The sequence below is a fragment of the Echeneis naucrates genome, chromosome 8, assembly GCF_900963305.1.
Source record: "Echeneis naucrates chromosome 8, fEcheNa1.1, whole genome shotgun sequence".
NCBI classification, from domain to species: Eukaryota; Metazoa; Chordata; class Actinopteri; order Carangiformes; family Echeneidae; genus Echeneis; species Echeneis naucrates.
The window spans coordinates 16486372-16498041 of NC_042518.1; the positions used below are offsets into that span (position 1 = coordinate 16486372).

Below are 11670 nucleotides of genomic sequence, written 5' to 3' on the forward strand. Positions count from 1 at the left end.
TGTTATTTTCCTTATTGGATAATTTGCACTCGTAGCCTCAGGCTTATTCACACCCCAAGCTGGGTATTGGCACATTTGAACACTTTGGCAAAACTGGCAAAACACCAGTTTAAGAGTTTACATGGGACCTGAACCAGTGGCTGCTCTCATCTGTTTGATGAGGAAGGTACAGCTAAAATGATACGGGCAAATAATCAGAAAAATACAACAAGAGCTGCATGTAGGCTACAGGTGGCATATCTATAACATTACACTGCACGTTGATAAATTAGCTTTTTACATTACCTTCCAACTGATGGGGGAAATGGCAGAGGAGCAGGAGCCTTAAAGCCTGTGTGAACTTTTTAGTGAGACACCGCCGCCCAGTGGTCGATTCGTGCTCGGTGGCTCGACTGCGCGGTGTTGGATTGATAATGTCTGGCTTGTTTTATCCGCCGAGCGATCACAATATCGTTCAAAGATGGCGACGTTGTCAGCGCCGCTCCGGGTCTGTCGGGGGATACTTAAAGAGCTACGAGCCCAACAAGGACCGACTTACAGGCAGTCCCTGGCCTACACCTATGTAATGGACCAGTTTCGTAAGAATAAGGCGAGTTTCTGACCCACTGCGTCCCGGCTTACGTTACCTACCTTAGCCAGCCTCCATCACAGCTTAGCTAGCGTTAGCTAACCCGACAGCCCTTGAATTATAATGTTTGCTTGTAATGTAAAATGTCCGTTGACAAGCCCCAGAAATGAATTGCACAAACAGTCTGGCACCTGTTTATTGTGTTTTCTAATTCTGTAATAATTTTAAGCAAAGGTTGGACGCAAGGTGACTGAGGCAGAAGGACATGCTAACATTAGCCTGGAGCTGCAGCGCTCCCTCCCCCTAAAGGTTCATTACCTGGCCAGGTGGGAAGCTCTGACGTCACAACCCGAATCAATTCACAGCATCAGTGTCTGTAGTTCTTCACACATGGCCCTGATGGCTAGCGTAAAGGGGCATTACATTATATAATTTGAAGGACTTTGTACCCATCAGTACTTGGCCTGGTGTTTGCATGTAGATAAAACACTAGATGCTATTAGCCGTGCATGGCCGCGTTTATCTTAAAAGGAACAAAAGCACAAAAGAAACGTTTTGTTTACTTTTTCATTAGAGTATATTAATGAGTATCTAATCTATGTGCTTCTTCCTTATGTTTTTCTGTTTATCCAACACAGCTGCCTGTTGAAGTAGGAATAAGAGTTTAGATGCATAAAGGCTTAAAGCTTGTCTTACTCATGCTTGGAATAATATGGTATCTATGGTATACATAATACCAAGGTGGGTGAATATATGTGTAGTCAGTGATCCAGCTAGGAGGAGCTCTTGCTTGTCTGTCTGTATTTATCCCCACTCTGAGAAGATCCACAGACATTGTCATGTGCATGTGACGCTCCGTAGGGACCAGACCAAAAAATATAGCAGCAGCAGCAAACCCTGGCACATCTGTTTCTGTTATACTCTATTACTGGAACTCCAGGTTGTCCACCAGTTGGACCTTTAGGGTTTTCTTTACATATGTTAATTTCTCTTTATTTTGATGGTGGCAGTCCTATTTATGTTCTGACCTTGTTCATTGCTTTATCTTTGCTGATATTTTATCTTTTCTGTCGCCCACAGGTGACAGGAGAAAGGTATTGCCGTGCCCAGCAGGAGGCACATCATGCTTCACAGACATACCTGTGTTTGCTGGAATCTACCAGGTACCACCTGGCCCTGCACAATCTTTACCATGGCACGGGAGAACGCAGCCCAGAAGAAGTGGCAGGCTTAGTGGGGCTCAGGTTGCCAACTCAGCCAGGAGGTAAAGGTTGGGAGAAATGAGGACAAGGGAGTGCACAACATCCCGAAATTCTTCAGAAGTGACTTTTCTGTGGCTCATTCTTTTGGCATCATGCTATTCACCTCATGTAATGTATACTGCAATGGCAAAAGTCAGTTAGATTGGAGCCTGTGCCACAATGGACTGCTTTTGGGAAGTACCTGTTTTGTTGTTTTATCAGTGGTCAAGGAGAAGGCGATGTGATTAGAATATGATCTGAGTGTGTCTGAAAAATGATCTGTTGTTGAGATATAAACATATTGGGTCCTACAGCCTATTCACGCCTGCATTTTTCCTTTCCTAACTGAAGCATCTTTTGAAAATTAAGATATAACATCAAAAGTATATTTACATTTTGAGTCATATGTCCCATATACTTCATAGCTCCATGTAGGAATATTAGATTATCATGGAAAAGTTACTGTTAATTGGAATATATATATATAAGCAAAACTTTCATATATTCTAAATTCATTACACATAGAGTGAAATATTTCAAGACTGTTTTTACTTTGTTTTCATTTTGTTTATTATCGCTTATAGTTAACAAAAATCCAGTATCTCACAGTATTAGAATATATCCTATGATATATCAAAAAGTACATTTGCAATACAGAAAAGTTAAAGCTATGAAAAGTGTGTTCATCTATGCACTCAGCCCAGGCCAGGGCTTCTTAACATGAATTATTGCATAAATGCAGAGTAATATGTAGGCACTTAGCCTGTAGCTCTGCTGATGTTAGCATTAATAGCAGCTGTCAGCTTGTCTGTGTTGTTGGGTGTTTATCTTCCTCTTGACAATAGCCTATAGACTCTCTGGATTCTTCATCTAGCTTTAAATGAATTGCTTGGTCAATTAAGCACAGTAAAATCAGCAAAACAATTAGTAGTAGTTGTGCCACTGTAAGCAGGTCCTTAGTCCTGCAGGGAAAAAAATCTTAGTATCTTTTTGTCCGTAGACCTGGTCCCTGATTTAGTAGTATCTTTGTACCAGGACTGTAAAAGTTTGAGCTCATTTCCTGAAACTGTGTGTCTGTGATGATCCCTCAGTCCTGTCTTTGTGAAGTTCTCCTACATTTTTGAATCTGCTCGCTTTACTTGACAGTCTTCTCAGGGCTGTGGTCATCCCTGTTACTTCTGTACCTTTTCCTATCAATTCACAGCCCATGAATGTGCTTTGATGCAGCACTTGGCCAACAGCCAGACTTTTCAGCTATGACCTTTTGTGGGTTACCTTCTTGGAGGAAGTCAATGATTGTCTTCTGGACAAGCCAGTAGTCTTTTCCATGATTGTTGTTTTGTGTACTGAATCAGACCAAGACACACTAGTTAAACTGTGTGCATGGTCTAATAGTTTAACCAAACTTGAAAGTATTTTATTTTGAGGTTTTTGATTTTCATGAGCTATGAAACTGCAAAGGTTTTGAAATATGCCACTCTTCCTGTAATCTAAAATATATAAAAGTTGCTCTTTTTGAATTGGATGGATGGATGGATATAACTTTATTAATCCCCAAGGGGAAATTCACCTAGTCAGGAGCTCATCAAAATAATAATAATTTTTTAAAAAATCATACGAAAAACAAAACATTATCCAGTCAGCAGGGGTTGAAATCTCCAGATATTAATACAAGTACCTGAGAATGTTTAGTCTGTATCCTGGCAACAGTTTCATGGAGAACTTCACATGGAACTTCAGCAGTTGCTTTGGGTGGAATGTACACAAGTATTGTTATAATGATACTGAATTCTCTTGGTACATAGTCATACCAACTGCCAATAATTCAATATATGGACAGCACATCTTCTCTTTGACAGTAATAAAGCCAGGCCTCCTCTTTTCTTCTTTCCACTAGCTTTAGTGTCTCTGTCCATCCATATGAGAGTGAAGGCGTCAGAGATATTTTGATTCAACCAGTTTTCAGTAAAACACGAGGCTGCACTCACTGCATACTTTCAGTCTTCAACAATATCTCCATCTCATCAGGTTTGTTGGACAGAGAGTTGAGATTTCCCATGATGATCAGTAGCAGAAAGGGCTTATGTCTCCATTTCCTAGCCTTCACCTTTGCACCAGCAGAGCAAGTTTGTCTCAGCTGGAATCGGGTGGTATCCTCCAGATTTGCCCAGTTCCAATGAAAGAAGCTCTTCTCTTGAGTAAACTCTTCTCCCCACAGAAATAACACACGTAAATAAGTACAAATGTAACTTTCCACAATATTCAAATATTTTTGAGATGTGTCTGTATGATTATATAGGAACTTGATTTCACTTGTTACAAAAAACATATTGTATTAATAAAAAAGGCAATTAAATCTATTAGCAAAGTGTTGAAATGAAGCAAGTAAAGGTAAAAATTGCAAAAGTCCATCAGATAGATGGGCAATCAAAAAGCACATGTAACATATTTGTTGAATGAAGTCATGGGTTCAGTGAATTATTGTCTTCATGGTCGCGATATTAGACTTTTACTGCCTTTCTGGTGCTTGTCCTGTTACTGGTGCTTTTGCTTCAGAGTAAGATGCAGTAGAACAATACAATGCCGTTGCAGGAAATATCTTGATGAAGCTCATGAACACTCTTGGGGTTTTTTCCCTCAGTACTTACTGACTTTGCTCAAAGGTTCCGTCCTTTTTAATATATTATCTGTGGTTCCCATTTAACCCAAGCTATGAAGGGTTAAGCTGAAGGGCAGGTTACTATTCATTGGGACCATTTGAGGTTTTAGTGTTGTCACTTTGTGCGTCACTCATAGATCCTGTAACATGATGTGATGGACCAACAGGATAAGTCTAAAAAACCCTAATGACATTCCTAACACTGGGTAGCTGCAGTAATAAGAAGGGAACCAACATGAACACATGAACAGAATTTGTTCAACAGCAGTACAACATCCTAACCATGCACTGCTCATTATGTTGCACTGAGTCCAGATGGATTCCTGTCTTCTCTGTCATTGCCTGTTCTCTCCATCCACAGCTACCTTTTTTTTCTGGCCCAATATAATCATCACACTTTTTTCATTAAATCTACTCTCCCTGTTCCCTCTTCCATCGGTGACTAACATTGCCCTCAGTGTGAATGTAAATAGACTCACCCTAAAGCAAAGTACCGCTCAGTGACACAGGGAGTAAGACGCGCATACACACAGGCCTGGAAATGAAGAACAATGCATACTGACAAACCAGGGGCTTGTTTCAAAATTTAGATGAAGCAGAACAGTAATATTAAAAAAAAAAAAGAGAGAAGAAGTCAGGATGTAAAAGTGCTTCTCCATAGTCCGCCTATGAATGTGTCACCGACAAACAGAATGAGAGAGTCGGTCTCAGGAAAGCTGAGTGTCACCGGAGGTCACTCCACTTTTCAGACTTAATTCATGCGAGTCAATGCATTTTTAATGCCGGCGCAACCTGAACGCACGGCGGGTGTAATAAGCTGTGGAAAATGATGCTGTCATCTCGACGCCCCACTTTTGGTGAACTTAAACGTTTGTGAGTGAAGAGCTGTGACATGGGAGAGGAGGAGGGCGGAGACTCCGGCGGGGCTCCGCGCGGTCCCGGGCTGGGCAGAGGGGACTGACGGGGTGAGGAGTCAGCATCACCGCACAGAGGAACATCGGGATACTGCCGCTGCCTTCTGTTCGGCTTTCCCCATGAGTTGCGCGACCACATAAGGTCGAGAGAACGGGGGGGGGGGGAAAAAAATCGAAGAGAGGAAAATCACTGACCCGAGGAGAGAAGACCATGTTTGGCATGATCAAGAATTCGCTCTTCGGAAACACCGAAGAGACGGAATATAAACTGCTCAGCAGTGAGACGAAGGTGAGCAGTGTGTGCAGACACCTGTCACACACATCTGTCAGTGCTGCTGCGCTGGGAGGGTGCACGTCTGCCTGCTCCGTTTGCTTGCTGTGGCTATTTGGTTTAGAATTGCGGTGAACTTTGTGGCGACTGTTGTGTGTAACCTTGACTGACGGCCTGCAGGTTAATCACTTGTATACCCTATAAGGGTTCCTGCTGGCACAAATCAAGAAAGCTGGAGGGCACTTTTGTGCAGCCATCAAGTGGCCAAGCGACACAAACCAGAGTAAAGTCAGTCTGAGAGGTTTTAAGATTGTCATTCATTGTTGCATGCACTGTGTGTATGAGAGAGAGAGAGAGAGAGGGAGACCCCTTGGGAACAGGCTAACTGACCCTGCTGTGCTTGAGGTTAACCCATGAGCTGTGTGCGCATATGGATACACTGACCATGGCTGACGTCAGGGGCAAGGAGGGCACGGGCTTTCTGTTTATCCATATGTTGTGTTTGCTTATGTTTAATGTATGCACACATTGGTAGCAACACACATCAGCAGTGACGTGTGTTCAAGGTTCTCTCCTGTGACCTCTTGGCCTACAGTGTGCTGCTGTAAATGTGCATCAACCCGCGTAATGCCACGGCTGGCATGCATGGCTTTGTGTGTTCACCTTTGAACAAGCGGCAAACTTTTCAAAGGGAGACAAAGGATTTCCAGGCTAACAAACCAGACAGGCAGAGAATCAAATGACCCAAGCAGACATACAGCCACAGGAAGGCAGATCTGTTCTGACAACGCACACGAACAACTCACATTTGAGGCCAAAATTCAAAAATAGACCGTTGAAGCCGACAGTCTGTGTACAAATAATGATGTTAGCATTTCACTCTCACATTAGAACTGGGGAGTGATGTATTTTACTGCACAGATGAAACAGAAACTGTTTTGTTTCACCTATCATGCTAAAAAGTAGAGAAACCGCTTCGTGATGGATTGTTTATAAAAGTGAAAGGTCATCATGGAGCCTTCACTTCCTCAAAATGATTAACCAGCACTGAAAAGTCAAAGCCGAACATTCATCAAATCTCTGAACTTGACTGTTTAACAGCAGCTATCGAAATCAGAGCTTGTCACCTGATCCGTGGAGCACCCACCTCAGTCTGACACCCAACACCCTTAATTAAAACTGACACAGAATACAGAGGAGCTGCCTTTCAGGGCATACACAAGTACCTATGCTCTCTCACACACAACCATATTCACAGATACATAAAGGTGAAATCCAGTTTGAAGTTTGCTAATGAATCCAGAAGACCATGTTAGCAAAAAATAAAAAATAAAACGACAAGACAGTTTAACAGGCTTGGTGTTGATTATACCTTTTGTGTGCTTTGCTCTGGCACAGAGTAATTATCACGGACAGAAGAGAAACACACATATGCATACAACCAGCAGACACACGATGGGCAAATTAATTGCAATTCTTAACTGGAGTCATGCTCTGCTTTCTTGGGTATGCCAGCCATACATAATGTTAATGGTGGTTCCACTGACAAGTCATGCGGAGTAAAAGCCTTGTAATTACTCTGCAGGATTCCAGGCACCTGTCACAATTTAGGACCTTTGTGATAATATAGTGTTATCTCGTATGTGTTTAGAAAAGACTGTGGCTGCAGTGTCTGATTGCAGGACCCTGGTTTGGATTCAAATGCAGCAGCTGGAAGACATTTGTGACTGCAGAATAGGCCCAGGGGTCATCGAATTCGTTTACACGATGAGGACAAAATCATTTGCATCATATTGTTACATTTTGCATTTTCCTTCCTGGATGAGAAAACATTGTCAAGAAGCCCATGTAAGGATCAGAGTAGGTGGGAGAAATTACCTCCTGGGCAAATTTTGCTGCTTTTTACAAAATACAAAGAAATACATGTCAAACGCAAAATACAAACCTGTCTCTTTTCTTATAAAACAATGTTAAACATTATAATGACAATGGCATTCTGGACAACTACAACAATGCTCAAAGCCATCCTATAATCACAGTACATGCTAATATACCACATTTATTTGAAGCCTGGCTCACAGTCTCCATGGTAACCAGATTCCTTCAAAACCGATTAAAGTTATTGCTCAGCAGTATAGTTGAGTGACTGTGCTCCACATTAACTCCACTTAATCATATTTAATGCAAAACTGTTGCATCATATTAACACTGTGTGTCTAGTGGGGTGGGGGCAAGTCATGTGCCTGTGTGTGTGTTCGTCTTCGTGCTGTTATGCAAGCCCATGCCTATTATTCTGTGAAAGCTGACTGCACCCTGAAGAGCAGAAGAAGAAATTAAATCAAATCAGTGTGAATATGTTTCATCTGCATCATATTATTTTGCTGCCCACGTTAGTTTCATCCACACACGCACATACACACTGAACCCTCCAAGTGTAAATCCTGCCAGTTGAGGGCTTTTGTGCTTAAGAGCAGCTTGTCACCATCAGTTTGTCAGAGGTGAATCATAAAGCTGATCTTTACCTCCCCCCTGCACTCATCACTGCGAAGATAGCATTGGTGTTTGTGCGTTCCTTATTTGTGCATATGCTCATGCCACAGTGTGTGGCTGAAGATTCCCCTCTCTTCTCTCTGTAGGATGGAGTGAGCTTTGAGGTGCGGCGATATGATGCTGCCAAATACGCTGCTGTCTCCTCAGAGGGACGGGCTTTTGACCAAGTGACAGGAGAGCTGGTGAGGAAGCTGCTCATGTACATTGGCGGGAGCAACGAACAAGGTACACCAAAAACGACACAAGACTTCCTCGCTGTACAAAGACACGTTTAGTGACTTCCATCTCTCCTGCTACTTTGGCTCAGTACTACACAAGTCTTTTTTCACGCGGAGAGACGTTTGAACCCAAAGTGCTTTTAAAAAGACGTAAGATTGAATTTAGAGGAATTTTCATAATGGGAGCAGAGACACACTACTTTATAAAAAATGTTTTGCTTTGTGTTTTTTTGTTTTGTTTTGTTTTGTTTTGTTTTTTTTACATATTTAAACATGGTTCTCTAAGGATTGACTACCTTAGACTACAGAAAAAAAAAGATTACAATTCCAGTCCATTTTCTAGTGATCTTCTTCAATTTATTTGATGTAATTAATCATTTTCTATATTTTTTTTTTCACATGTTTTTGTCTTTTATTCTTTGGTCAGAAAGTAGTTCAGTAATTCTTACTTAAGATGGCTGATCTTGTAGGACACATTTGAATAATGCAGAGACACATGAGTTTATGTACCCTCATTTTAGGTCAACAGACAGACCTAATTTAACCCTAACCCAAAACTCAGCTAACTGCAGAATTATCATTTAATATGTTTGGTATTTTCAGAGCCATTTTTTTGTAGTGTGATAGTAAAAACTTGTGTTGTGCTTTGGCATTTGCATAATGATGTAATGCACTCAACACAAAGCCACACAAAGCCTGACCTTTAGGTTTTGTTTTCAGGAATTAAAGGACAGAGGAGTTTCTCTGCTCCTCTGCGTTGTCCCTTTTAATAAACCTACTTCGTTTTGTCAGATGAGGCCATGGGTACAGCAGCTCCCATCATCATCACAGTGTACCCAAGAAATGATGGTGTTCTGTCTCGCCGGCTGGTGGTCGGCATCCGCATCCCCTCCATCTACCAGCAGAGCCCCCCAACTCCTACTGACAGTGCCGTAAGGATTGAGGAGCGACCTGGCATGACTGTCTATGCTTTGTATGTGCTAATTTTATATATTTGCATACATCCATGGCAGGGTCAAACATCTAAGATATATCCATTGTACTATTATTAAGCACACGATTTTGATTGCTGGAAAATACTGACTGCACTTTGAAACCAGTTATAGCTGACACATTTAGTGGGTGTGTGTTCTTTTAAAGCCTGTTTCGCTCCAATGCAACATTGCACTCATGAAATAGTGCGCATAACTCAGCCCATTAAACAAACAGCGTAATTATCCACCTTGTTTAGATATTCCATGTTTCTTTCCTGTGGTCACAGGCAGTTTGGAGGCTTCGCAGGGGAGAGCGAGTACCGAGCAGAGGCCTTACGTTTGACACGTACCTTGGGTGAAACAGCCCCATTCCAGCGCAAGCAGTATTTCTGCTGTAGCTATGACCCTCTCAAGCCTTACGGACGCCGCAATGAGGTGTGGTTTCTACAGGAGGAGCCATAGGAGGTGCTGGATCACAGCTGAAGTCTTTATTTAATGTTAATTACCCTCTCACACCTGACAGCCCCGTAGCTATAACAGTATTTGATTGGTAAGAGCAATATGGCAGCCCAATAGGTCTTTGGACACAGATAGTGATTACCCATGTTGCCTTTACCCATCCAATCTTCTTCTCACAGATGCAGCATAGTTGCCACACTGACGTTAGGTGTTCAAGCTTTAGGGGAATGCAGTATTCAGTCTCAGAGTAGTAGCATTCTCTCATTTCATTATCACATTCTCTGTATTTTTTTTTTATTATTATTATTATTATTATTTAAAGTCACTGCTGTAGCTCAGAAAAAGAAAATGTTTGATAAGAACAATTAATGACTTCTTGACAAACGTGACAAAAGTAACTCCAAGAAAATTTTCTACGTTACAACTGATAATAACTTCTTTTTTTTGTTAAGAATTAAATATTTGTCCTTAAAGGTAGATAAAGGTCTTGTCGAGCTCTCATCTCCCTGAAGAACACACGGTAGGGCTTTGCACATCTTTAATCTAGTTTACAATGTAGTGATGATTACAGAGAAATGTATAGAGTTAATGTTTGAAACATTTAAGTAAAACAGCACACAACGTTTCCTGAGTCAAGAACTAGGCAACAGGAGTTGAGCCATAAATTAGAACTAGTCTCTATGAATTAACAGGTGGACAATTGTGAGCGGAAACTAGCTAGCTAGCCATCGGTGTTATAAACTTTGTGATTCATTGTGGATCTTTGAGACATTTGTGTGTAGTGAATTTTTTGTGATTTAATGCATGACAATGTCATCTTTATTTATTCAGGCTCTGTAAATGGTGTTATGCAGACATCTGTACAGTGTGATTTTCTGTGATTAGAATGAGTATGTGTATGTTCAGGTTTGATAGTATTTCATAACATAATAAATATGTTATTAAGTGAATGGGCGACACTAACTACCACATTACAGAGTCTGAAACAACAAGGTGTCTGTCTCCAGGTGTAACAAGCAAGTGAATAAAACTGAGCTCTGCAAACTAGGAAATATGCAATTAATGCCTTGTGTTTGCTTTCCTCTGGTAACGTGCCAAGTTCAGGAAATATTGTCGCATGCTGCAGAATAACAGTATTAAATAATGACCAGGAGTGATTATCAGAACATGATGTCACAGTTGACCTTTGATATTTGTGTTAAATTGTATCATAATTAGATGTATTTTAAGAGTTACGGCCAAAAATGTATTTTGTCATGTCACAGCAACCTTCATCCCTGAGTCCAAGTGAATGGTTGTACCAGGCATAATGAAATTTCCTGATTAATTAAATTTATTTGAGTTATTTGCATTCAGAGCATAAGGTCACAACGACCTTGACGTTTGGTCACAAACAACAAATCAGTTTGTTTTCAAGTCCAAGTAAACATTTTTAGCAGATTTGCATTTTGTCACTCAAGGAATGCATCACACTCAGGAATGCAACAGGCAACCTAAAAACACAGCGCCTCTGGCCTTGTCTCCCACTTGCAAAGTCATTAAAACCGTCAATATGTATTAGTCAACTCATTTACTTTGGAAAATGACTGTCAATAAGGTTTAATGGTGGAGAATAAAGCAGGCAGTAGAGATAAATGATTAATGTAGCATTGAAATAATACATGAGGAGGTAAATTAAGGATAAAAAAAGTTATTGATATTATGGGTTTTTTATAATTAAGGGAGTTAGTTTTAAGAGAATTACACACAATTATACACAATTACCCTTTCATACTGCTGACATTCCCATAAATGACAAAAACATTAAAACGTGAAA

The 11670-nt window shown here is 40.9% G+C and overlaps 2 protein-coding genes across 2 annotated transcripts; both read left to right on the forward strand.

Moving 5' to 3' along the window:
- Positions 1–419: 419 nt before the first annotated feature.
- Positions 420–2127, forward strand: fmc1 (formation of mitochondrial complex V assembly factor 1). The gene is made up of 2 exons (XM_029508801.1): positions 420–589; positions 1649–2127. Exons 1-2 carry the CDS (start codon positions 461–463, stop codon positions 1850–1852), a joined length of 333 nt encoding a protein of 110 aa, XP_029364661.1. The 5' UTR covers positions 420–460; the 3' UTR covers positions 1853–2127.
- A 3289-nt stretch (positions 2128–5416) lies between these two features.
- LOC115047862 (heme-binding protein 1-like) lies at positions 5417–10866 on the forward strand. Its single transcript, XM_029509066.1, has 4 exons — positions 5417–5671; positions 8290–8428; positions 9214–9394; positions 9683–10866. The coding sequence occupies exons 1-4, from the start codon at positions 5594–5596 to the stop codon at positions 9855–9857; spliced, it is 573 nt and encodes a 190-aa protein (XP_029364926.1). The 5' UTR covers positions 5417–5593; the 3' UTR covers positions 9858–10866.
- Positions 10867–11670: the final 804 nt, after the last annotated feature.